At 44.2% G+C, this 27,964-nt stretch overlaps 1 protein-coding gene across 3 annotated transcripts; it reads left to right on the forward strand.

The window, feature by feature from the left end:
* Positions 1-374: 374 nt before the first annotated feature.
* gas7b (growth arrest-specific 7b) lies at positions 375-27,711 on the forward strand. Of its 3 annotated transcripts, XR_003750529.1 has the most exons (15): positions 375-622; positions 7,949-8,069; positions 11,344-11,421; positions 13,209-13,294; positions 15,322-15,375; positions 17,821-17,910; positions 18,125-18,240; positions 20,097-20,171; positions 21,618-21,696; positions 22,948-23,076; positions 23,246-23,369; positions 25,180-25,259; positions 25,627-25,725; positions 26,347-26,522; positions 26,609-27,711. XR_003750529.1 is itself a non-coding variant. In XM_028988939.1 (14 exons), exons 1-14 carry the CDS (start codon positions 443-445, stop codon positions 26,458-26,460), a joined length of 1,425 nt encoding a protein of 474 aa, XP_028844772.1. In that variant the 5' UTR covers positions 375-442; the 3' UTR covers positions 26,461-27,711. The 3 variants fall into 3 exon arrangements, 2 of the variants coding, with proteins under 2 accessions (XP_028844772.1, XP_028844773.1); XM_028988939.1 differs by having other exon boundaries at positions 26,347-27,711; XM_028988940.1 differs by lacking the exon at positions 7,949-8,069 and having other exon boundaries at positions 494-622; positions 26,347-27,711.
* Positions 27,712-27,964: the final 253 nt, after the last annotated feature.

Raw genomic sequence — 27,964 nt, forward strand, 5'->3', positions numbered from 1 at the left:
AGGATGAAAAGTATTTAGTATTTAGTTCACGCCATACTTCATGGATGCGTGTGACAGTAAATCAAAAACAATATTCATTATTATTATTATTATTAATATTAAAAGACAGGCTGTACCCGACGCACCACTTGTCGCATTAAAAACTGGGGAAATGTGGGAACGTAATTCATAATTTCATTTCGGTCCCAAATGAACCGAATCCGATTCCGACTCCGAGCCGGGTTTCGACTCCCGACGGGCGAAGCTTTCGTGTAAAATAAAATAGAGGCTTTAAAATAAAAAAAAGAAGAAGAAGAAGAAGCGTGTTGTCGTGGCGCAAGACGAGGAAAGGGCTGTCTCTCTCTCTCTCTCTCTCTCTCTCTCTCTCACTCACACACTCCCAGCGAGAGAGAGAGAGAGAGAGAGAGAGAGAGAGAGAGTCGCGGCATCAGCGGACGTCGCCATGTCCGCCCGCTTCTGCAAGACCCTGTACGCGTTCAGCGGGGAGCAGCACCGGCTGGGACTGAGCTTCGCGGCGGGGGACACGGTGCGGGTCACGCAGGCGCCGCCCGGGGGCTGGTGGGAAGGCGAGAAGGACGGCGTGAGAGGCTGGTTCCCCTCCAGCTACGTGCAGGTCCTGGAGGTGAGTGCAAAAAGTTTTCCCGTCATCCCCGCATCCCTTCCCGAGCGGGCCAGGCCGAATTCCCAAACTTCTTCCTCATTCCAGAAACATTCCGCTGCGACGAGGAGCGTGTGTGGGGTTGACATTGTACCAACCCTGCAGAATCATGGAAGAACATAATGGCCCTTTATGACAGCAAAATGAAATTGTTCTGGATTTGATACTTTGAAGATACTCTCAGTTAAGGGACACGTTTTGGTGGCCGTGTCACAGCTTCTTTTGGGTTGTTCTCAGTGTGCCGTGGCTACGGGGAAGGAGGATGCGCCCGGTGATCTCCATCCAGCCGGGCGTCGGGCCTGATGAGACTCCTCCAGATAGGGCCAAAACAGGCCACAGCGGCTTGGGGGACAGAAGGACGGTCACAATGTCAGAATCTCGGGTGTCTAAATGTCTGATCAGTTTGATCGGTTTCCCCCAAAGAGAAGACAGAGCTGAGTGGGAAATGAGAGGCGTTTGCAGGAGGGGCGGAGTGCTCAGTGCCCACTGAGAAATGCTGGTCTACAGATCTATCCGTGGCGTGAGGTGGAAATCTGACGCAAATCAGGGGACACAAAGAAAGAAAGAAAAAAAAAGGCGAACCGAAAGAAAGAGGGCGAGAATGAAATCACGCAGGAACGGCCGTGTCGGCTGCCCATGTGTGGGCTGACTGGCACATTTCACTTCCTGTGGGAGGAGGAGGGATGGCAACATCATTTTCTTATTCTACGTGAAGCTGTATGATTATTTTAAAACTACTTGAAGTATAATTTTTTTGCCTAATGTCTAAACGCGAAAAAAAAAAAACGATTGCGTGTTTGTGCGTGTCCGGTGGAGGGGTTGTACGTGTGAAGGCATCGTGTTAAGTTATATATTCTTTACAGAAGTCAAGCAGTAATACTAATCTGCTTAATTTGAAACGGGTCCCACAGACCTGAACAGCACATTTTCATACAGGGTGAAAGTAGGCTGTTCTTGCCTTTTATCACAAACTCTCATTCCAAACAAAACCGTTTTTGTATTATTATTATTATTATTATTATTATTATTATTAATATTACGACTTTTGGAGGTGTGACCCTGAACCAGCATAAACTGGCATGAAAACGAAATAGAATACAGCAAATTTCTATCTCAATAATTGAACAGAGCAGTTTATAACATATTAATTGTACATGCACATAAATCCATTGTGACACCTACCTGGTTATTATCGACATTGTCCCTGGTTATTTGCGTCAGTCGGTGGATATATAATTCATTCATATGGATGGATTTTGCATTTATTGTTTCTTTTCTTCGTAGTTTCCATGGAGAACCACATCCCACACACCTAATGCTAAAGGCACAATGCGATGGTACAGTTACTTTATTTAGCCTCTCCGTGCAAGCACATGGTGAGCTGCTGTTCATAATTAATACATAAAGAATAAGAAATGAGAATGGCAATAAAGATTCATTTCATAGTCAGCGTTTATGTAGTTTTAATAGATTGCCTGTAGCCTGTAGACACTTTATTGGTCCCAAAGGGACATGTCAAAAGAGCTAAAAGATAGATATTTAAATACATTTTTATGTAATGGTACAGGAGGAGGTGTCACGTGGTGGTGCAGCAGTTGTGAGTTCAAATCCCGGCTCTGGCTTCGTGTGTGGAGTTTACACGCTCTCCCCGTGTCGGCGTGGGTTTCCTCCAGGTTCTTCTGTTTTCTTCCACCACCCAATAGGTGAACTGGATCTAAATTGTGTTTAAGTGTGAGTGGATGGTGTGTATGTGTGTGCGCGTGAGCCCGGCAGTTGTCCTTCTCTGGGTGAGTCCCCGCTCCATAGGCAACTCCACCATTTTCAGAGTGATCAGTGACAAAATTGCAGGTTGTAGGTACACGAATTCGAGTTTTCTGTTGCTGTGAGTGTACTAAAGGCCTTCGGAGATCCAGCACGGAGCTACACTATCAATCCTACGGTTTTCTATAGGATATGCGTCTAAAAAGAGTCTCCATTAGAGTGGTGAGCACAACAGTCAACGGCAGACTCCGCAGTCAAACTTGATTATTGTTCAAATTAGACCTTTGACCTTTGACCTGTGCGTTGTCATGAACTAATGTGCAACCAATAGAAACAAAGCTACAAAGCAGTGCTCAAACTATGATGGAGTAGAGGTTAATTATAGCAGTGATTTTAAGTTTATAGATTATAGCAATTTAATTTACCATGAAGGATTAAAATGTCGGTTTGCCAGGTGTGTTTTGACCAAAAAAGCTGTTTGTTGTTGGCAGTGTAGAAATATCATGTGATACCTATAGACCAACATCACAGTTTGCTAACTGAAATAACGAGGTATCAATATAACAGGCATTATGTGGTGCGATTAAGAGGGTGGTGTTCACTAAAGGTGTTAACCACGCCCACTTTTTGAGCCCACACCATGGAGCATTTGATTAAAATTAAATAAATAATATTTATTCTTTCAAATGTTTTTTTTTTTCTTTATCCCATGTGAATACATATAAAGAACCAAAAATGTTCTCAGCATGGGTTTCAATTCTGTAAGACAGGCCCTAATCAGAGTCAACACAGAGCAACAAAGACTGTAGATACGCTCTGCACACATCCCACCACGCTCCCCATGTACTGGCCCGTGTTGAGAAGAACACTCACGCTTTCCTCTTTCTGTGACACTAAACTTGGTCCATGACGATCATTCCAGTGAGTTAACTTCCACACGTGTGGGAGAAATTCCCCTCGCTGAGAATTTCTCACAGGCCTACAAAGTTCCAGTCTGCTAATTCAGGCTGGACTGACCGGCATAAACGTCACTGTCCATAAACCTGGCCTGGACAATGGACAACTGGACAACTCCTAAACTCCTCCTAAAATGCTAGAGGAAACATCTGATAGGTGATGAGGAGGTGGAGGCTGAAGGGCAGGAGCGAAGGAACGTGGTAGGTGACTGAAGATAGGAAGTGATGAAATCCGAGAATGAAGGGAAACAGACGCTTCCCACTTAGCTTGACTGTCAGGGTTCAGGCGCCGGGATTAGTTGGCAGAATGAATGCTGACTCAGTGGTTTTAATCTGAAACAATGAAGAACCAACAGGACCCTGGCGGCAGAACCCCTAGCAGATAATGTGTCTGGGCTCCCGGGGGTCACACAGGGTCGCAGTTCGGCACAGCCAGGTAGAGATTGTAACGAAATAGAGGAAGCAAGCACCCCCAATCTGATGTTACCTGGCATGAAAGAGGCACGGCACAATAGTGGCTACAGGAATCAACAGTTTCTAATTTATTAACACCAGTAGATTACTATTGCAGTTACATGTGAATATTGTATGTAAAAAAAGGTAAAAATAAAAGGATGGAGGAAGAGAGAGAAAAGCCTTGAGAAAGTGAAGAGAGCCCACAAGAGAAGATTGTTCCCAAAATGTTCCCACAGACCAATCAGGATCTTTCCTTCTGTTTGACAAAGACACATGCGGGGGGCCTCTACGCAAGACAAGGGTGGTAGGTGCCTAGTGGGTAACACACTCGCCTATGAACCAGAAGACCCAGGTTCAAATCCCACTTACTACCATTGTGTCCCTGAGCAAGACACTTAACCCTGAGTGTCTCCAGGGGGAAACTGTCCCTGTAACTACTGGTTGTAAGTCGCTCTGGATAAGGGCGTCTAAATGCTGTAAATGTAAATGTAACACAAATGCACAGAAGGCCATCAACCTGGGACTTCTGGAATTCAATTTTTAATTACAGTAGCCTGGAAATTTTGGCAAACTTTGGACAAGTCCATAGTGGTGGACTTGGGGGTGCCCCATAGGGGCAGTGGTGGCCTATTGGTTAAGGCAGCGGCCCCGTAATCAGGAGGTTGCCAGTTCGAATCCCGATCTGCAAAGGTACCACTGAGGTGCCACTGAGCAAAGCACCGTCCCCACACACTGCTCCCCGGGCGCCTGTCATGGCTGCCCACTGCTCACTCAGGGTGATGGGTTAAATGCAGAGGACAAATTTCACTGTGTGCACTGTGTGCTGTGCTGCTGTGTATCACGTATGACAATCACTTCACTTAAGAAGGCCATCGACCTGGGACTTCTGGAATTCACTTTTTAATTACAGTAGCCTGGAAATTTTGGCAAACTTTGGACAAGTCCATAGAAGTGCAGATACAAGTGGCATGCATGAAAAAAGTTACACTTATCATCATTAGTTATTTCAGAGAGAATTCTGACCTATGAAACCTGACCTATAACCCCAAACGCATCCTACATGCAACAATGGCGGATTACACGTTCATGGTTGTGCTGCAGCAGCTACAAGAAATCCTCTCTACGGAGAACATTTCTAATGAAAAGACGCGGCTGGAGAACAAGACGCGTTTAACACAACATGGAGGAGAACTAAAATAAGGAGAGCGAGGAGTTACAGCGCCACTTACAAACCGTAAACCCGTTTTAAGAGAAAAGCGTTCTCGCGTGGACGGGGCCTAATTTATATGGGTGGGTCACAAGAGGTTCCCACAGTGATGAAAGACGCCTCTCCAACAGAGCAGATCTGGGTATGCAGTGATTAGTAACGAACAAATGTGTCACATACTAAAACAAACAGTGATGAAAATATTACGATTATTTTCTTTAAAATAAAGCATATTGTATGTGTCCGGTATGCCCGATCCACTAGTTCAATAATGAAAGTGCTCTTAATCCGGAGGGCCAGCTGTGTTGCTGTTTGGACACAACTTTGGAGAACATCTCCAACCCCAAGCAGGAGAATCTGATGGCACTAAGCAGCTTCTTCAGTGGCAGGTTCCTTCAGACAAACATCTAATACACTACAGTGTTTAATTATGTGTAATATGTGTACAGTACAGGCCAAAAGTTTGGACACACCTTCTCATTCAATGTGTTTTTTTTCTTTTCATGACCATTTACGTTGGTAGATTCTCACTGAAGGCATCAAAACTATGAACGAACACATGTGGAGTTATGGACCGGAACGCTGAACCGGAGCACCCCAAACAGTCAGGATCATGAAAGAATTGCATGTCTTCACTACTACCATGCTATTATACTCAGTCCTGAATCTGAGGAAGTTGGGGACGGTTAGCATGCTGTTTGCAGCAGAGTGTTTAGTGAACCTACCCCCACTGGTGCTTCAGGGTGGGTAGGTTAACCCTCTGGAGGAATGCATTATTTAATACTGCATATGTCTCAGCAAGCTGGCCTAGAAGCAGCCATTTGGCCAATTTTTACAAGAAACACTCATCTTCAATCTTAGCTAATAGTTTTTTTTTCAGCAGCTTAATAACTTTCAAATGTATTACAATGATTTTCATATTCACAGTGTGAACAAAGGAAATATTTCATGTTCTCTTAACCAGTTAAGTTTGGAATACTCTTATGGACATAAACATAAAATAAGAGGGCAGTGGTGGTCTAACAGGTGAAGAAAGAGCCCCGTAATTGGAAGGTTTGTGGGGTCGAATCCCGATCCTCCAAGGTGCCACTGAGGTGCCACTGAAGTGCCCGGGCACCTGTCATGGCTCCCCACTGCTCACTAAGGGTGATGGTTAAAAGCAAAGGACACATTTCGTTGTGTCACCGTGTGCCGTTCTGCAGTGTTTCAAAATCACTTCACTTTCATTTTCAAAAGGCTGCTTTCTTTGGAGCTGTGCTGCATTTCCACATCAGTTTCTATTTTATTAACACAGGTAGGTTACTGTTGCAGATACATGGAAATATTGTATGTAAAATGGTACAAATGTTACAGAAAGAATGTTACCCAAATTTAAAGAAAAGGGAAAGAAAGAAATGGAGAAAAAGGGGGATAGAGAAAGGCCCAGAAGCTGGGGGAGGACCTGCAAGCCCCCGATGGAGGAGGAAGAGAAGACAGTGCAGCCCACAAGTGAAAACTCTTTTGTACTCTGCATTTGACTCCCAAACATGTTGCCAGAGACCAATCGGACTGTCCTTTGACGTTTCTGCCTTGTCCAAGCAGAACATGCAGTGGTCATCCACACCCAACAAGATTTTCTGTCATGGCTCCTCAGGCCATTTGCGGGCCTTTTTGGCTTCCACCTTGTGAGGTGTCCCAACCAAATGAGTCGGTGGCCAGAAATCACTGATTTGGTTCGCCTCAGTTGGGATTAATTTCAGAAGACAGTAGTTCCTTGCGTGAGTAACGTCACACTAGTCTGAACACATCACACTTAACACACTCCCACATTCATACGTTTTCATTTAGCATGTTAACTGCTCTTTCGTTTCACTTTTCTCAAGCCGTTTTAAAGCAAAGTTTCGTTTTAGCCAGAATGTATATTTAGAAGTGGAGGATGTGGCCATTTATTCGGTTTAGAAAATCCAGCATTGTGCCCCTGTGTAATTACATTTAGCCTGAAGTCACACATGCTGTCATTTGTTTCCACTTAGCGTTCGTCAGTCCTGAGTACACTCCGAACGCTGTGCCCCCTCAGACAGTGATGCACAAAGAAAAGCTGTTCCTACCACGTTCCCAGCACAAAATGTGCCGATGTGAGCAGCGGGCCATTCTGAGCAAAGTAAGCAGTGGGAGTTTACTCAAGTTAGTTTAGGAAAGCAGTAAAGCTAACTTAGCTAAGACAACAGGAATGCAGTAAATCTAATAATTTGACACCCCCTCCGGTAAACCATGTAGTAGAGAGTTAAACAAGCCAAATTATGATGCATGGAGTCAGAGGACCTAATGACGTCATCCATTTCGTTTCAGATCGTGCAATGCTGCCTAAAAATGTATTCTTCTATATGTAGTCATTATGTCATATGACATTTAGCTGACCATTTTGTTTAAAAAGTCATTTAAGAACATTGGGGATTACCGAACCTATAACTTTGCAGCTGTAGGGTTAAAAGTAGGGGTTTTACTGCCTGGTGGCACCTCTGGAGGGCCCCCACCCTGCCTTTGGGCATCCAGTTCTTCAGTTGAATTAGGTGTGGCTGTGAACATGGAAACAGCTAACCTGTGCAGGGCTGGTGGCTTCCAGGAACAGGCTTGGTGACCCCGGCCTTAACTTGCTAAGCCATCATCTATTTAATCTGTTCTGTTAATATATGTCAAGAAGCATATTTTTTTTTCAGGCCTCCCATCTATATGCAGATCTCCGCCATGGACATAACCTGTGTCCATAACCTTGTGTTCTGTTATTATATCTGCTTTTAACCCAGGCGTGAATTGTACCATCATTGAACTGCCATTCGTTACAGCTTCAATTATGGCCGGTAATGAAGACCGTGTGGAAGCCTGTGCTCATGCCGACGGACTCTTAAAGTAAAATGTTGTCTTGTGTGACAGAAGTCCTCGTCCGTGACTGCGTTGCCGGGTGACGAGCAGACTCGAAGCCCCCTACCTCAGGACTGGAAATGCTACGTGTCTCCACAAGGGCAGAAATACTACGTCAACATTGTCACCAACGGTGAGAGCCTTTCCTCCCTGTCTCCTGCATCGGTGTTGGTGTCGTTGACGCTGAAGGTTTCTATGCTCTTCTACAAGATGTTCTACATTCAGGACTAACCAATAGTGAGAAAAGGTAAATGACTTATAATCCGTGTCTGTTGACCAACTGATGCCGTTGCGATTTGTGTGTGCGCGCGCGTGTGTCTAGTTCCCTGAAGACCCAGAGTAATGGTGACGACTCTGGTTGGCACTGCCAGGTCTCTGCAGATCAGAAGCTTCGGGCCACTTCTCCCGGGACGGTGGCCAGACAAAGTCCTCTTTGTGTCCATAGCTCCCGTCGGCCTGGCAGGGGTGTGGCACCATCTGCACCCTCTCCAGTTGCCATGTCTACAGTTTTTTTCCCTGCTAGGTCCTGGCTTATTATCTTCATTCACAGAGACCAAACCGGCTAATTACAGAAATTAATATGAAATAAACCATTTTAATATCAACTGCAGCCACATTGATTTGTACTGGATTATTCAAGTGTGAGTAAACATGAAGGTGGAAATCAGGTCCACAGTGGATGCTGATGGACGTTTAGAGTATTAGAGCTCTATGCAGGCAGAGTATGGAGGCTCTGGAAGTTCTGGAACGACTGAGTCAGGGGTCTGAATGACGTCACTGCAGCCTGTAGATGTCACGGTGGAGGACGGTGGTTTGTGCAGAGCCTGGTGAACCGTGCCTCCGTGGTTACAGCGGCTTGCTCATGACTAGGAAACGCTGCTTAGACGTAATGAAAGGGTGAGATCCTGAAGTTCTGTGAGAGGGTGGTTAGATGGGAGCGTTTACAGCAGCTAGCCCCACCCACGGGCCACCGGGGTGCACAGGCACACCACCCAAAACATCCAAATGTGGAATGCTCAGAATGGGCACAGCCTTAAAGGAACGTGCTTTAAAAGTCAGAATCCGCTGACACACCAAATATTTGTAGTTTTTGTTTAGTTTAATTTCTTCCCACTTTGGCTCATTATTTCTATTTGTGTGTGCCGGTGTATGTAAAGTTTAACTAAACTGTTCTGTTTTGGTTTGTTGTGATTGCCATGGTTACTGATGGGGCTGTGTGTGTGTGTGTGTGTGTGTGTGTGTGCATGTGTGTGTGTGTGTGGCTACAGTGTGTTGACTGTTTAAAGCTCTGGGTTTCTGGCCATCTTCTCCCAATTATGGATAGACAGTTAATAATTTTTTTATTTTTATTTATTATTATTAGGGCCACATGGAAGCATGCTCTTGCCGTGTTGGCGCTGGTTTCCTCTGGGGTCTTCTCGTCGTCATGAACACTATTTGCCGATTTTCAAATGCCTGTAGGTTTGAGCCCCTCCCATTTTAAACCTAATTCCATAAATCTTTATCTTCTGGAAAACAATCAGAAATAAATGAACACCAACAAAAAGGGCCTGAAGTCCTGAAGACGTGCTTGGGGAGGGGCTTGTTTTAGAATCTCCAGCCCCACTGACTGAAGGAGTCAATGTAGATGTCTGTATCTCCCCTGTTCATATCATTATTTATCTAAATTTTTCTGCACTTATGAATGGGAAAAAAATGAATCTGATTTTAGAATCAGAAAACATATTTATCCTGGAGGAGACAGTAAGACCAGGTCCCATATAGGGCTGCACGATAATGGGCAAAAATGATAATCACAATAATTTTATGAATATTGTGGTCACAATTATTAATCACGATTATTTGTTATTTTAGGCAAAACATATTTTTATTGCACTTTTTATTTTAAACAAACAGTATGTGAACTAGGCTTTCATTTCAACATCAAATAAAAAGAACTCATAAATAATAAAATAAAATTTACCCAAGACAAAGGGCTAATGAAAAATAAATAGCAATTTCAGAGTGCATCGATAAAGTGCAACCAAATGAAGAAAAAAAAGAAGCAGAAAAGGCACATGGTACAAGGAACAGAAACCTACTACAGGCCTAAAGATTTTTTTACGATAAGAACAAGCCTGTCCACATTTTCTGACTTAAGAGGTGACTGGATTTTTTCATTTTTAAAATGAAAGATGAACATCCAAAAACCATGCACAGAGCCCTACAGACAATGAACTGCAATGTATACAGGTGTCTGGCCAGCTCTGGGGGTGGGAAGGCAGATGTTCTGGTCTGTAACGTGAATAACGCAAAATTGTAACGTGAATAACGCAAACACAAAATTGCGTTACATCCAAGAGGATGTCCAAAATCCGTACTTATGAAATCTTACGCTTTGATTCTCCGTTGGCTTGTTATTACGGCCGCATGCAACGCAAACGTCCAGTGGTTGAATGCGATATTCTTTTTATGTTGTCACCTACTGATCTCGACATTAAATCTCACTCTGTCACAACTTAGTGTATGCTTTTGTTCGCCCCCTGGTGGTTGAAAAAGACTTTATTTGATATGCAGCACAGCCGCTATTCAAATGTAAATATCAGGTAATGGCGAATTGCAGGTGACAAGAGTTGGAAGTGGAACGCCTACATGAAGGATAAATCAGAACGTTTTGCAACCCAGGGTGGTTGAGAGTTTTTGTCCGTAGTTCCGACTAGATAGACTTGTCTAAAGCTCTTGCGCTAAATCAAGGTGAGAAGCCTTCTTCGCCCCACCCTGTACGTCATCACCCACCCACAAACCTCCTTCTGGTTCTAATGCCGGGATATTTTTGTATTGTGCAAGCGTTGCAGTGGCCGTTGTTACGGCAACAAAGGACGCTCTAAGATGCTTTTTATCATTCACGTGATTTCAGTTGTCTGTTCAGTTCTGTTTCATAGTTTCAGCAGCTGTGTGTCACATCCTGTCAAATATCGTTTGTATAACTATAACTTCCTCTTATGTTTTTTGTTCTGGCCATAGCAACTTCTGTGCGTAGTTTCCATATTTAGAAATAAAAGGAACATGAGTGACCGTGGACTCACGCCATCGACGTCTCCATGTATGAGAATTGAATTAAAAGGCTATTAGTTTCGGATGGAGTGCAGGAAGGGGACCCGGGCTGTTGTCTAATGACTGGCATCTGATGGGATCATGTTCTGATTGTGGTGAAGGACCCTGACCCGACTGTCACACGAGCAGAACTGATGTTGCCATCTGACGGGAGCTCGATTTGAGCCTCGGGGTCAGCCTTCCATCTCCCTCCCACCCAGCCCAGGGAGAGAACACCTCCTACATAAATGGCATGAGAGACCCCGCCCCTCTGCAGGCTTTGGAGACGTTTCATCGGTGGCACAAACATGACTGTCATGTATCTCTCGCTGCAGAAACCACGTGGGACAGGCCGTGCAGCGCTCCTGGGACGCCGCGAACATCGCTGAGGCACAAAAACTCCCTGCCCTCAGGTAAGGCCACACAGAGCTCATGTACAGCATGTACACCTTGTCCTCACTTGTTCATTTAGCTACTTATATACACAATTTTAGCAGGTTAAAAATGGTCTGATACTATTTCACTGAATCAGCTCCATTTCGTGCTGTTTTCCGGACACAGATCATGGTGGGCGTTGACACTAAGATGTTGTGGGAGAGAAAATCTCAGTCACCATTGATTAGGTGTTCGGTGATCAAATCCACCAAGTGTATCGTGATCAGAAATGACAGATGACTCTCCCTCCATCCGTTATTAGTAATGCAGTCTGTTCATGTAGCCCGTGACTCTCGGCATTATGGAGGTGATGCCCACACAATACAGCAACATCACTGCTGACCGCTGCAACACTTACCAACGTCAGTAATGTATGCAATACGAGTGAACCCAGTTGCAGAATGGAGCAAAGGACATTGGTCTACGAACACGAAACAGTCTAAACCGATTCCACCGGCACAGAGAAACAGGCAAGAGACAATCAAAGGACACGTTTGACAAGGGGAGAGTAGGGGAGAGCTTACTTGTACGTTGAAACAGAGTCGAACTCAATGACTGAGCGAAGACTGTCAGGTCAGCGCTGATTAAATAGAACGTGGATCACCAGTCACTGCCTTCCCGGCGCGGAGAGTCGCGTGACAAGCAACTTTCCAGAAATACTGGAACATCAGAACATTGAGGCACAACTTAAAACTTAGACCTCTCTCAACACATATTTTTTCAGACATGCGGGCAGTGCATGGCCAGGCAAACCGCACGTGTTGCATCCCAGCAATTAATCATTCTTATGTTATGTATGTTACACTCAATTAATATAAAACGATTACGTGTTGAATACATTCACAAAATCAGCTAATCATCAAGTCAAATAACACGATGCAAGATCTCCTGTATGAACGGTATTCAGGAGGAGCGGCAGTGTAACGTAATGTGAAGCAGCTGGAATTACCCACAAAAGATGTAATTAATTCTTGGAATGGCGAGGTTGGAACAGCCATCTTATCTGCGTTAATCCTGATGTGTTTTCACACAAATGCAAAGTACATAAAAAAAGCAATAAAGTTCCGTAAAACAGGTTTGGGCCTTACAGATGATTTGATGTTGCCTGGTGTGTATCAGTATGCTTCTGTATAGTGGATTAAAAACATATTCACAGATCATCCCTCTTCTGGACCGCAGTGTGACAGTTTCAATAAGTGGCTGCTGGTGGCCCCTACTTGGCTCTGAAGTGCACATATGTTGGCAACTGGGCTAACAATGATGTGGAGTGGTAGCATCCATTGGCAAGACAAGAGGATGTCCTCCTACACTGAACAGGACTTTGTAAGACATGCCAACATCTGGACTCTCTGGTCAGCATATGCTGGCTTGGACGGTTTATTTATTTGCTAGGAGGAAACCCCCTCGGTGCGAGTGGCAGTATGCAGTGTTCAGTTTGGAACCCTGTGTTCTTGTGGGAGATCCATTTTACTGTTTGTCCCTGATCTGTAAAGGGTGAAAGACCATGTCCTTCTTTTCCTTCAGAGTGACTTTAAACTTTAACTGTGTGCATTTCTCACCGTGGGTTTTGTCCTCCAGAGTTACATGATGGTAAGTTTTCTGTTGATTACACGGTTCTGCTGCGTAGAAGGTGTGTGTACTTGAGTGTGTGGTGTGAAGTGTCCAACAGTGGTGAGCAGGGTAATGAGAGGGGTAAAAAAAAAAAACGTGGTTATTTCAGGCCTTGATATTAATGCCAGATTCTTCACGTTCCTCCCGAATGCAGTGAATGGATTTCACTCCAGCGAGGGTCCGCTGCCTGGTACAGAGCAGACCAGCGCTCACCGGCGCCAGAGCAGCATGGAGCAGCAGGTACATTTACATTTACATCAGACCAGTCCAGGTACGGCTGGAACTACTATAAAGAGGGTTAGATATGGGGAGCTGGGTCACCATGAGAGTAAGATAGAATGGGCATGGCTGAAATGTGGTGCAGATACGGTATGATCGGGAAGCTGAGCCTGAAAGAGTTTGGGCAACAGCTGTATGAAACAGTAAATGGGTCGGGATTACATCGCTATGATCCAGTGGGTGTGGTGGATTATGGGTTTGGGAGATAAGCAATATATGAAACATTGGGCGTGTCTAGAGATGGGTTGGGGCTAACAGTAGTATAACAACAACGCAACAGCCTAATGACTGTTGCTATATAGACGAAGTATCACGCTGACATGGACTGAGGACGACTTCGTTAAACATTCCCCACGACCTTCAGAGAGTCAAGTTGAAGCTGGACTGTGTAAGTGTAATTCCTCTGGGCTCCGACTCTGCTGAGCAGGACAGTGGAGGTGGTGTCTTGAGGCTCAGTAGGTCAACATTTGCACAGGGTGCGGGTACATCTTAGAACTGACCCAACCCAGGTTCTCAATTTCTATCGTTTTATCCTTTCCGTATGATTTGCTGCTCGTAAATTTGTTTCAGGTGGTTGGTAAAAGTTTTTCGCATGTGTAAATTTGTTTCATTAAATGTCAGTTTTTAAAAGAAATGTTTAATGTTCAATTTCTATTGATTTTGAGTTAACAAAAGGAAAAGAACATGCTCGGAAATTGTTAAGTGCTAGACAAAGGAAAAAAAAGTTTTTTTTTATTTATTTTTTGCAGTGTGTACGCATGAGCGTGTGTAAGTGTTAGATTTGTCTGAAATACTTTTTGAAAAAGTGGGTTTTCAACTGCTTCTTAAAGGTGGTAGTAGGTAGTAAAGGTGTAGTTTTAATTACAACGAGAGAGATGCGAAAATTGATGCTGAGGAAGGCTAGACTATTTCTATTTTTTAATAAAATTATTTTTCGAACCCACTCATTTCCCACACATTTCCTTTCCCTCTTAGTGTAGTGCTAGTAGTGTGCGCAAAGAAAGGCAGGCTTTTATAAAGCTGTACTAGTTGGGTCGAATTCTGTCGGGTTGTGTTTGGGATGGCTGCATGTATATAAAAACCTGAAATGAGACAGAGAAGAGAAGCGAGCCGTGGGTTTGATGAGATTTGGTGACAGGCAGAAGGAACATTATAATCCATGCTGTCTTCCTACCAAGACTCCAAATCACTTAATTTACATGTGTGTTACCATGCGTCCTTGAGATATCTTAGAAATAACATTTAAAGCTATTTGAATCCAACATTTGAATTTATTTAGTAAGGCTAGCTGTTCAATGTGGACACTACAGATGGAAAGACGGTTTAGATGAGACAGTCGGGTATTATGTAACTGAAGGATACGCAGTTGTAACAACCCGATGTCTACCTGGCTCTCCGGGCCCGGTTTTCTGCTTTTTTCGTGTCTCGTGTACCCCAATTGTTTCCACCTGTAGGCTGTTATAAATGTACCCAAATGTGTCTAGTCAGCATGCGAGCATTGTTCCTGTCATGGTTCCTATTTTTGTATTTAAATCCTTAGTTTGTACATAAACGTTCTCCCTTCACCGTGCCGCTGTAAGAGCAGTGTTAAAAACTGTTCTGCAACCAGCCAGCAGGGGGCGCTAGGCCTGAGGTGGTTTCACTTTGTCGAGATGGCATCCCACGGTTTGTTTAGTTTTTTTTTTTCACAGTCAGTTGTGTTTGGGAGATCTGCAGCGAAACAATTGCAGAATCTGTCAGTGAGCGTACGTCTGCCTTCCCATTGGTGGTCTCCTCAATTGCAGATGAACCCTCCAACCACTGCTTCATTTGACAAGCGGTCATTTCGCCTCGTTGTAAATTTAGGTGACGTTCCTTGTCATTATTGGCCACATCAGTCGTAGACTTTTGCCATGTGCTTTTTGCACACACACACACACACACACACATACTGATGTCTGAAACAGAGGAATGTTCTAGTGTGTGACATGTTCTCTATGTGCCCACAGAGTCCAACATCCACCTCACCCATGAAGAAGCAGGACAAGGAGTCCAGAACAACGGTGAGTCGACCAGGCACGGCCCCTTTCAAACACACACACGAATGGCCAAAAGCTGATCTTATCAGTCTCTGAGTGTCCAGGGATCTACAACAAATGTTGTACTTTTATGCAATACAAAATAAATTAATAAAGTGACCACAGGAGCTTGGACTAGTCTGCTCGGTTCATCTGATTGGTGGAGAGTCGATCTGCATCAGGAGTACACAGGAGTACAAGACCCATGGAGCCACTGATAATCGTAATCGAATCAATATCAAGAGACCAGTGAAGGTTCACACCTCTAGTGTTTCCCCATAAAATATCTTGACTATCAATCTTATCATAGTTCGGTATGTTTGTTATCAATCATATTTTCCTGGATTAAACCTATCTGAAGGAGCATTGTGGAGCAGAGCTGTGTGGAGCTCTGAACGGCCTGTAGGGGGCTGAGAGAGGGAAGCTGCTTTCTGTCATACCCTGTACAAGGTGTCAGATCCGGTGGTCCACCTGGCAGAGGGGAGTCTCCTTCACTACGAACGAAATGTAACAATACTACAAAACTCACATGAACAGATACCCCATGGGGTATAGTGTTCCCATCCTGTCTGTGCTCCAGACAGGACAGATTTTCACTCCCATTCTCATGGGAGCCGCATGGGTCTCCCATCTGCCTGTCTGGCGGCAGACTGCATGGTTGGTCTCTCTTTAACCTGTGATTCCAGCTCTGAGCAAATGTTGTGTTGGTCACTAAGTGTTTTTTACATAATATGCTCAGATTTTTCTGGATATGTTCATAAACAAACAACAGTTCAGGTGTGATCGGCAGCTCTGCATTTTTTTTTTTAAATCTTGTGTGAAGTGAAGCCATCACGCTGTTCCACACGACAAGGCCTCCCCAGGGCAACTTCGAAACTGCCTGAGTCACGGACAATCTGGAGCTGCAGCTAACAGGCCGAGGAATGCTGAAGACTGGCCGCAATGAGATAATGCCGCCGACCATGCAGCCCAGTTGGTGTTAACTTGCCAAACCCAGGCGCTGGCATTCACTGCCCTACCTTCCAGGCATAAATGGTGTCATCATCAACTCACTGCCAAATGCACTCAACTGTCATCTTGAGATTTTTGTTGATTAAAGTTTGTTTAGAGAAGGCTTTTACAGACAGGCCCCGAAGTAGGAACTGCTGAATTCAGATTTATTCTCAAATCTGTTCACGTTATTTGTTCAAATGTGGCTGATATCAGATTCCAGTCACATGCACAGGCATAAATAGACAGAGAAGTGTGGTTAGTGTACAGTTAATAACTGTCAGGATCCGGTCCGAAATGGGGTTACTCCAGTCCGGGATCCGGACCGGAGTTTCACTGTTGTCCTGTGTAATGTTCCCTAATCGTTTTCACCTGTGTTAATTGTGTAAAGCTGCCCTGTTCGTTTCTGTTCCGTGTTCACCAGTGTCTACGTCTCGGATGTCTCCCCTGTCTTGTGCTTCACCAATTAAACCCCGGTTTCGTGATGTCAGGTGAAAGCGTCCTTCATTCCACGTCTTCTCGTCACTCTCCGTCCTGCTCTCTGTTCACCCGCAGCGTCATGCCCGCATGGACGTGACAATAACTGGGTTACCTGCAGGGAACCACCAGTAACAGTTCATTTCAAGGGATGAGAACCAACTTTATAAGAGGACAAAAACCAAAAAAATGACCATATTTTGATCTATTGTATTAATTTAGCACAAAACTGCTTCTGTGTGTTCAGTGTCAAGCGAGGCCGGCATGTTCAGTCCGTATTGAAGATGTCGGCTCAAGAGTCAATCATCATAAGCATACATGCACACCTCAACAGGCCACCCAGATACTTGTTGAGTCCTTAGAATCTCCCTACTGGATTACTGTAACTCCCTTCTAGCAGGTCTACCTTTGAGTGTCATATGACCTCCACGGCTAACGTACAGTAGAGCAGCGCGACTGGTCTTCAACCTTTCCAAATACTCCCACACCACCCCGCTGCTACGCTCCCTCCACTGGCTCCCAGTAGCGGCCCGCATCCGATTCAAAATACTGAGATGGAATGGCACCATCCTACCTCACACTGCACCTCGCACTCTCCGACCTTCCAGTACTGCTCACCCGGTCCCTCCACCGCTGAAGGTACGAGGAAGACACTCATCTAGACTCTCCACTGTATTCTCTGGTGGAATGAAGTTCCCCTCGAGGTCAGAACAGCACAAACGTTTTCAAACGGCACCTTAAGACCTTCCTGTTTAGAGAATACTAACTTTCAAGAAAAAGCAGCCGTCTTCAGCAAGCACCTTATCGGGTGAAATATGCACAATCCGGAGTGTGTCAGTCTACCCTGTATGCTGTTAACGTTCTAGTCACGTGTTCAGGGGGAACGACAGAGCGTGTAGTCAGACAGAAACGGAGACGTTCAGATGGACCTGCCTAACTCGTATCAATGCTATTCATTTGCAGATTAACTGTGTGACGTTCCCACTGTCTATCAGTGTGCTGGAGCAGCCACTACTCAAACCAGATGAGTGGAGCTACTGCGACCACTTCTGGGTATGATGTCACACGCATTCAAACAGCCACTGAGGAGGAGGCACATACATGAGGGCCACGATAATAACTATTTTTATTATGTATTTGTAGCAAATCGCAACATGAAATTCAGATTATGATGCCGTAAAAAAAGAATGCAATTTACGATTGAATAGTGATTTTTATCTGTCCATATTACAGATGTAATATGAGTTGTTTTTTTTTTTTCATTCAGACGGACAAAAGAGATCCCCAGGGAAATGCGTCCATCTCAGGCTTCGAGGTCCTTCTGCAGAAACAGCTGAAGGGCAAGCAGATGCAGAAGGAGATGGCCGAGTTTGTGCGCGAGAGGTACGGCTCTTCGCCCCATTCGTCTGTTTCCCAACTCTTTTGATCTACAGGATATCCTCTGCTGAAGTGATGTTACACAACAGCGTATTTAATTCCTCTCTTTTAATGTTATTTCGGTGTTGCCATGAAGACGCATACACACGCACACAAACTGTTTACGGACACTTCTCAATTTGTGCTTTCTCTGCATCATCAAACACCAGACAATTTCTCCATAGCCTAAAAAAGCTTCTTCAGTAAGAGTGGTTTACCCCACATTTCAGCAAGCCTGGTTAACCCTGACCCAGGGCTGTGAAGGTCCAGATCATTATAATGACTAATCCACGTCTGATAACCAGCACTTTACCAGCTGAAATATTTATTCTCCAAATGAATTCTGCTTGAACACAAGAATACACAATGACTTCTGAGTGACTTTTGTACTAATGCCGTGGGACTTTGGTTAACTGCTACAGTGGGAAGATGACCCCAGGCCCAGAGACCACATGGGTAACGTTGGCCTGGTTGGGGTTGTAACCATGGTGACCCAGTCTCAGGCAGGAAATGAACATTCTCTTTGGTGCACTGGGTTATAGGTCCTCTCGTTTACACCCGCAGCACAGTTTTACAATGCCAGTCGCTTTGAACACATTTTTTTTTTATCTGGAGAACTTTTATTATATTCTCGAAATGTTCGCCTAAGGAGAATGGGCGTGGGTCAGTTTTCCTTTAGTTATCACTGTCAGGCGGATTCTCATTTCCTCCCCATCTCATGGACAAACACATCCCTGCCTCACAACGCAATAAGATGCAGTAGAAATGACAATGTGACCCTTATGAAACGTCATTACATGCGTGAAGCGGCAGAGCTGAATAAATCACAGGGGAGGAGAACTGGTTTTGGTAATCAGGGTTGATGGTCCAGAAGAAGATGGACCTGGATGACGCGCTCTTCCTGCCTGGGGATTATGTGTGAGGTGACGATGGAAGATGTGGCACTCCAGCAGGCCACTCTGGTCTGTACTCCAAGTTCCCTCCATCACTTTTCCCTCCATCACTTTTCTATTCCACTGGTGAGGGACAAGGACGAGGAATGTCGGGGCTGAACGCACCACCACAGACCCATGGAGTGCAAGCTTTACACCATGCCACAATCTCTTCACGTTGTGCACTGCGCGTGACACTCAGCCTCACGCCACAAAAGTTTCTATCTGAAGCGCAGTAAGCTGTGAACTTTGCACCTATCACAGCCACCTTTTGCTTTTGCACACCCCAAACACATATATATATATATACACTTTAAACACATTGCATTGTATTGCATTTACTATATTCAGTCATATTTACTGTTATTATTATTATTTAAATTTTGTGATCATTGGTGCCACCATTCATTTCAGGATGGCAGAGTAGGTGGCGCTGTACACCAAGCATGTACTGTGCTGTCATTTACATTTTACATTTACAGCATTTATCAGACGCCCTCATCCAGAACGACTTACAATCTGTAGTTACAGGGACAGTCCCCCCTGGAGCAACTTAGGGTTAAGTGTCTTGCTCAGGGACACAATGGTAGTAAGTGGGATTTGAACCTGGGTCTTCTGGTTCACAGGTGAGTGTGTTACCCACTAGGCTACTATCACCCCCTGTCAACAGTGCAGATCATCAAATCCTAAATTAGCACAAAGAGAGGTTTAGAAAGACATGTTAGGTTGTAAAAATAGGGCCCACGATGTTTTCCATTGGGTGAATTGATCGATTGGACTTCATTCGGCATAATTCCTTTGCTTTTATGTGAATTTGATGAGCTATTTGTAAACGTTTTATATTATCGCGATTGTTTCCATCAGCTAGTCTCACTGTACTTTATTTTGCAGAATAAAGATAGAGGATGAATATGCCAAAGGCCTGCTCCGACTGTCTCAGGTTCCGCTAGCTGCACAGGAGGAAGGGTGAGTCTTTGATTTCAGAGGAGGCTAACAATGATCCAGACATGACATAGATGGTTTGTGGTGAGCTTTTAGCACCGAGCAGTCACAGTAGTTCTTATTTATTCAAAAACAACTTAACCTACCTGGTCTTCATATCAGCCAAACGTCACTGCAGTCATCTTCAAACTGAAACTCGGATGCTTTTTTTTTCTCTTGTTATGTGGCAAAACCAGATCTCAGCAGATTGAGCAAGAACGAGCAGATTCTCATCCCAACTGAATCATTCAATAAATCACCCATTGGTCAATCGCTCAATCCGACCTTGAGGGCATTTCTGGCTTGGAGCGCTGAGTAACGCTGAACGGAGCAATCTGATGGATGCATGTTTCTGTCCGTGCTGGAATTAAGGCCCTGGGAGTAAAATCACCGTAGAGAATCTGCACTTTACATGGTTTATGCATCTGGGTGTATCGGTTCCAGAAATCAACCGATGACAGCCATGTGGAGATTTTTTTTTTTTTGTGATGTTGATTAGACATACTGAGGCATGGCATTGTGTGTTTATTAAGTTTTCTGGCTCGTGCCGATTTTTATGAATAATGCGGGCAAAATGTATGTTCCGCGTTAAGGTGACACGAGTCCCTGTCAATTGCTACAGTGGCAGTTGACAGAGAGGGCCTATTGTTTAATATAGAATCGAGATTATGCAACAGAGCTCCGCCCACACAGGACACAAGGCACAATGACAACATTGTGTTCCACCTCAGCCTGGCTTTGTTGCAGTCAGGGACAGTCGGTGTTGTGTGCGCTGGCTGCTGTGGCCATGTCCTCGGGCACTTGTTGATTCCTGAATTTGCCATTTGTGCGTCCGCAGTGGAGGGACCTTGCGGGGTGACCTTTCAGCAGCTTGCCGCTGTCCGCATTGACACAATCCTTTATGAACAAATTCCCGTGAGGTGCCAAGCAAACAAGATTCAATACACAAAGTTACAGTACATTTTACCCTTTTTACCAGGAGCCCTTATCCAGAGCGCCTTACCACCAGTAGTTACAGGGACAGTCCCCCTGGAGAGACTTATATGTCTTGCTCAGGACACAGTGGTAAGTGAATAGAAGTTAAAGTGGAGTGATTGTCACTTGTGATACACAGCAGCACAGCACACGGTGCACACAGTGAAATTTGTCCTCCTCAGTGGCACCTCAGTGGCACCTTGGCGGATCAGGATTCGAACCGGCAACCACTTCCTTAACCGCTAGGCCACCACTGCCCCTAACTACTGTGTGTAGTACTTAAACTGGCAAGTAAAGACGTCTTCTACACTGGGCAGGGAAGAAATTGTAAAGCGCTGAGACAAATGATGGAGAACGTACATGCAGAGCACATATATGCAGGAGATGACGAAGGAGGCGTCCCTACAGCAGACCTGCAGCAGGCAGGAGGTCCTCACCACCGCCTCTCTGTTTCAGGACGCTGGGGGAGGCCTGGGCCCAGGTTAAGAAGAGCCTGGCAGACGAGGCGGAGGTCCACCTGAAGTTTTCCTCCAAGGTGAGTGAACCCACGTACAGGGTCCCAGCCTGGGAAGGCCCCACTCAAACATTTTTACACTGGATCTTGTATCAGGAACACATTTGATGAATCGAAGACCCCGTCCACACTGTTCAGGGGCCGAAAACGGGTTCCAGAGTGAACTTTTTGGGGAAAACGCTGACGTATTAACCAAACCACCCGTGACAGATCTATAGGCTGTAGCAGTGCATTTGGTTAGAATTAAAAACACATTTAGCAGGCAGCATGGGTCACACAGTGCTGGACATTGAGGACTGGACATTCGGTACACATGACCATTTAACCCCGACTTTGTTCGCCCGCCTCATGCGTCTTTGTTGAAGGCTGGCCGCTTTGTACATATGTTCTGGTTCTCTTTTCCCCAGTTTCTCTTTGTTTGCCTGTAAATGAAGCCAACATTTGTTGTTTCCACTGCAGCGTAGCGTGTAAAACATCAGCACCGGCCTTATTACCGCTGCCTGTCATATTTCACACCAGATCACTAGTAGGGAATTCAGCAGACTGGCTGCGAATCACAGTGTCCTACGAATTTCAGACTCGCGGCAGGTACTTTTTTTTTTTTTTCGTTATGAGGGTGTGTGCACATGCCTGCTGTGTGTGTGTGTGTGTGTGTGTGTGTGTGTGTGTGTGTGTGTGTCTCTGGATGTGGAACATTCTGGAGCACAGCTGGGGTGCGGAGGGTGGGGTGGAGAGTGTGTGTTACAGACAGGAAGTCCTGGAAGACCAGATGTACGGCTGTGGTCCCCAGAGGCCAGTCTTTCTAGAGCCAAACTCAAAAAATGACATTTTGTATGCATGTTTTTTTGCAAAAAGTCAAGATTAAGCTCTAAATATAAAAACATATTGTTGCATAACATGTAGCAGATTGTCGTGTATATTTAAAGAAAGGTTGAAGGTTGATTTGTAGGTGATACCCACTAGGTAGTAGCCTAGTGGGTAACACACTCGCCTAGGAACCAGAAGACCCAGGTTCAAATCCCGCTTACTACCATTGTGTCCCTGAGCAAGACACTTAACCCCAAGTTGCTCCAAGGGGGGACTGTCCCTGTAACTACTGATTGTACGTTGCTCTGGATTTATAATGGACTGTGTGTGCACATTAAAAAGTTCTAAATCATAATCACACGCGCTCATAATCTGATGCAGCAGTAAATGATTACAGCGCACCCTGGTGGAGGTTTTACACTCTGCAATGCAGTCTCAATGTGAATTTTCTCATTTTCCATTCAGCTGCACAGCGAGGTGGAGAAGCCGCTGCTGACGTTCCGCGACAGTTTTAAAAAAGACATGAAGAAGTTCGACCATAGCATCACGGACTTGCGGAAGCAGCTGGCCGGCTGCTACACGGCTGTGGAGAAGGTAGGCCTTCGCCAGATTAAGACTGAGGTGTGGACTCTTTCAACGTAAACCTGGAGAACATTCCCGTTTTTTTTATGACTTACTCCTAGTTACATTTCCATTTAGTTAGATTTATTGTGCTGTGTAGTTTGTGCTGTGTAGTTCTTAGCCGGGCCGCATCTTTTTTCAGGCTCGTAAAGCTCTGGCTGAACGGCAAAAAGACCTGGACCTGAAGACGCTGCAGCTGGAGACAAAACTCAGTACCAAGGTGGAGGAGGAAATCAGAAAGGCTCGCAGGAAGTCCACACAAGCAGGTGAGCTTCTTATCTGTGGGAGTCTGACTTGTCTGACATTGTTTTGTTGTTGCTGTTGTCTTTCTTTATGTACATTTACGATAAGATAAGATAAGATGATCCTTTATCATTCCCACAAGTGGGAAATTTACATTGTCATGGCAGGAAGTGGACAGTACAAGGTAAGAGCAGCAAAAAACAATAGTACAGACACAATGTCCACTGTATAATATAAAAGTTCAATGTACAACTAAGCAAATAAATAGTCATAGAATAGAAAAAATAAAACAGTCAAATTTGAGTTGTAAGAATAAAAATATGTCGATATATACATAAAATATATATTTGCATAAGTACACTGTGGGTAGACATACACATATTGCACCTGAGAGAAGTTGAGATCGGGATTCGAACCGGCAACCTTCTGATTACGGGGCCGCTTCCTCAACCGCTAGGCCACCATTGCCACCACTGGTTTGCAGGAAAGACCTGAATCACTCAATCCCACATCAGGGGATGATAGCTTAGCCACCATTCTCCTGTCACTCACCACCTCCACTGGGTACAGAGGGCATCCTAGAACATAGTTGGCCCACCGGATCAGCCTGTTCAGTCTCTTCCTGTCCCCAGCAGAGATGCTACCTCCTCAGCAGGCCACACTGGCTGAGGCCACCACAGAGTCATAAAAGGTCTTCAAGAGTGGGCTTCACCCACTCCTCCACAAAGACCTGAGCCTCCGCAGCAGGTACTGCCCCTTCCTGTAGAGGGCATCAGAGGTGTGAATCCAGTCCAGGTTTTTGTTCAGATGAACACCAAGGAACCTGTAGCTCTCTACCAACAGCTCTTTGGTCTTTCCAGTGTTGATCTGGAGGTAGTTCTGCTGTCCCTTGTATATATAATTCTACAAGATGATTAGAATTTATATTATGTAACTAATGTAACTAATGACACAAGTTGAAATAAGATGGTTACTTTAATGTTACTTTTGTCTCCCGCAAAAATAGTTATGGGCAAATAGACAAAATGATTACAAAAGTCAATTGGCCACAAGGATATTCTGGTTCCAATCACTGGGGTCTTCACAACCTTACCTACCTTTTAAAGTTTTAAAGTGAAGTGATTGTCACATGTGATACACAGCAGCACAGCACACGGTGCACACAGTGAAGTTTGTCCTCTGCATTTAACCCATCAAGCGCCCGGGAAAAGGACACGTTTGAAGGTGTCTTCAAAAATCCTGGTGGGATTCATTGATTCAATTTGAAGGACATGGTCCCTGAAACGGACCACAGCCATGTTCCTCAGTGCGTTCCTCAGTGTATGTAGATTGTGTTGGATTGTGTTCTGTGTTGTTGCTTTTTAATGCCATTAAATCTGGCCACTGCTGTGCTGACTTTTACGTCACTTGTTCCTGAGTTTGATCTGTTTGATCTGTCCCCCGTTTTTATTTTTCAGCCCATTTTATTTTGTTCCCTTTTGGTCTCTTTTTTAAAGCGAGTTTTAGAGCACTTGGCTTCTTTATTGAACATGCTAAACCTGACAATGCTGCTCAACCTCAAACTAAGAAGGCGGAGTTTTCATGCTGTATAAATTCCTTGAATTCCATTAGGATGGGATGAAAAGGTCGTCCAAACAAAGGAAAAGGAGCCGGAGCAGACACCTAAACGAGCAGCAGACATTAATAGGACTTGAATCGCAACCTCTGAGATGATTTCTCTCAATAAAAAACAGAGCAACTGTCCAACTGCTCTCATGTATGAAATATATCGTTTTAACAGACATATCTGATTAAATATTTGGATTCTCATGAGAACTTGCGCTTTCCCTACAGGTGATGAACTGATGCGCTGCGTGGATCTCTACAACCAGGCCCAGTCCAAATGGTTTGAGGAGATGGTCACCACTAGCCTGGTAAGACCCATTTCCCACGTTTAATGCCTGAAGTAATATCAGAGAAACCTGTAAACCAGTATATTTGTTGGTTTTTGGACTGTTTGGAACCTGTGATCCTCCAGCACGTGGCACTACAGGGTAGTGGCACTGCCAACTTTGTCCACTGGCATCACAGAATGCCCAGATGGTCTTACTCATGCTTGCTTGGACTCCCACATATATCTCCGACAACAGCAGTTGTTATGATTTCATGGAGTGTCCGTAATGCATCCATGTGTTGTACTGTATGCATTTTCACCCTTCTGCTCTTCTCTGAAGATGAATAAGGGGAGGAGCTAAATAAGCATGTGAGCGAGTTAACACTGATCTCAGATTCGGTCTGCAGGAGCTGGAGAGGCTGGAGGTAGAAAGGATCGAAATGATCCGTCAGCACCTGTGCCAGTACACCACACTGCGTCATGAGACGGACATGTTCAACCAAAGTGTAAGTGACCATTTTTGCGGGGCTAAACTGTTGTACAGTCTGGTCCATCAGCATGCTGTATCATTTGAAGCTCCCAAGCAATATCATACCAAAGGCTGGTTATGATTGTTTTCTGGAGAGCCCCCCTGAAAGTCCGGCCAGATCCACAGGGGGCCCATTAGCTGGTGAACCCAGGATTACTAAATGTGAATAATTGGGAATTCAAACGAATATACACTATTGGACAGGATAAATGTATATGAAATTTGACACACACACACACACACACACAAGGAAACATTAGAAATGTTTGTTAATATAATTATTGTTTTCAGTATATCAGGTAATGGTTCACTTCACATGGATTACATTTACATTTACAGCATTTACCAGACGCCCTTATCCAGAGCGACTTACAATCAGTGTTTACAGGGACAGTCCCCCCCTGGAGACACTCTGGGTTAAGTGTATTGCTCAGGTAGTAAGCGGGATTATAGGTTCATAGGCGAGTGTGTTACCCACTAGGCTACTACCACCTTGATGATCTGATGGGAGACATTTCAGGTTTTTTTTAAATTACTGTAAATGATGAAGTAGTTATTTTGATGTTTTGACAATGTGTGTGTGTGTGTGTGTGGGTAGACTATGCAGCCAGTGGACCACCTCCTCCATACTGTGGATCCAGCTAAAGACAGGGAGCTGTGGGTGAAGGAACACATGACTGGCTCTGTGAGACCGGTGAACATGGAGATCTGACCAGGGGCACCAAGGGGTTCTTATCATCACACAAGGACACAATATTCCATCGGACCCCAGTGGTAGATCCTTATACTATTTACCGTACCAACGTAGGCTTGTATTAAACATTCCAACAATGGGATGATGCAATTGTAACCCCTGACAGACTCCAGGAAGATCTTAATCTCATGGACCATATGAAGCTCCTTTTCTTCTGATAGCACCACACTGCTCTGCGGATGGAACAAACACTCACCTCTACTGTAGGTCACAGATGACACCTTTTAATCCAGAAGCGGGAAGAAATCTCTGTTCAAACACGATCAGTGTCTGATGCCTTTTTCGAATGTTTCATCTTGTTCCTTTTCTAAAAATATTGATCTATTGATTTTTTTTGCCTCTGCTTATAATAACATCAGAAAATTTCGATAACCCCTGGTATTTGCACTTTCTGCCAAATCTTCATCATTGATATTGAGACATCTGAAGTTTTTTATTATTGTTATTTGCTAATTTATTAATGTATGTTATTATGCAGGTATACAACTTCCAAGCACATTAAAGGTGTTAGTCCCTCCAGTTTTGTGGCATTCTGTTGAATGAGCTTTACATCCTGTCTTTGTCATTTGGGCACAACTACAGCCAGGATGTCAGGCCACCTCCACCTTCAGACCCTTTCAATGCAACTGCAGAAAAGTGTACAATGGGATGTAATATTCGGTGCATTAAATTACTCTGCAACACAAAATGTTATAATTTGGTGTGAAATTACGAACATTTTTGGAAAATGTGGATGTATATAATGGAAGAGGTACAGATAATATATGGATCATTTCGGGATGTGTTTTATGTTTTTATATGTTTTAAACGAAATAACTTTTGTTTTGTTGCTGGGGAGATATTTGAAGTGCTGATCTGCAATGATCAGTTTCACATTTTGTATTCATAGATGTTACTGTCCAGCACTGCTACTAATAGTTATGCAAATCTGCTTTATTTTACAATCTGTACGTATTTATCACTAAAATGTGCATTGCAATTAAAAAAGTCACAATGAGCTGGTTAATGCCTTACAGTTATAGCTTATTTTACAAAACAATCAAATTGAATATATATATGATGAGGATTTATTACTTTTTTAGGGTAAAATATCTTTACTGTCCTGTGTATTTTCCATTCATGAGTATTAGAGCAGTTGTGCATGCATACTTCCCTGTTTTGTTGCTAATAACTGCATTTTATGAATTAAAGAGATGAATTTTATAGGAACAAATGTTTACAAAATGTTGATCGAATAATACAAACTTTCCATGTATATAAAATAGCTCCTTATTGCTACAATAAAAATGTGTTACATCACAATATCCAGAATCTCATAAAAACAGGCAGCCCTGTGCTCCTTACATGATTTCCATGAAGAGAGATGCAGTAACAGACATCCTTGATGCCAATATAAATCCAGCATAACTGCAGTAAGAGGTATTGCGAGAGAAGGTTCCTCAGATATGAACATGCCCCTTTC

Source organism: Denticeps clupeoides, chromosome 8, assembly GCF_900700375.1.
Source record: "Denticeps clupeoides chromosome 8, fDenClu1.1, whole genome shotgun sequence".
Classification (NCBI taxonomy): domain Eukaryota; kingdom Metazoa; phylum Chordata; class Actinopteri; order Clupeiformes; family Denticipitidae; genus Denticeps; species Denticeps clupeoides.

What these genes read in the sequence shown, in the direction of transcription:
- gas7b (XM_028988939.1), top strand. Translation starts at nt 443, where the DNA reads ATGTCCGCCCGCTTCTGCAAGACCCTGTACGCGTTCAGCGGGGAGCAG. An exon ending in ACAAGGAGTCCAGAACAACG is followed by an intron (nt 15,376 to 17,820) that starts GTGAGTCGACCA and finishes ATTCATTTGCAG; the next exon opens with ATTAACTGTGTGACGTTCCC. An exon ending in CGGACATGTTCAACCAAAGT is followed by an intron (nt 25,726 to 26,346) that starts GTAAGTGACCAT and finishes GTGTGTGGGTAG; the next exon opens with ACTATGCAGCCAGTGGACCA.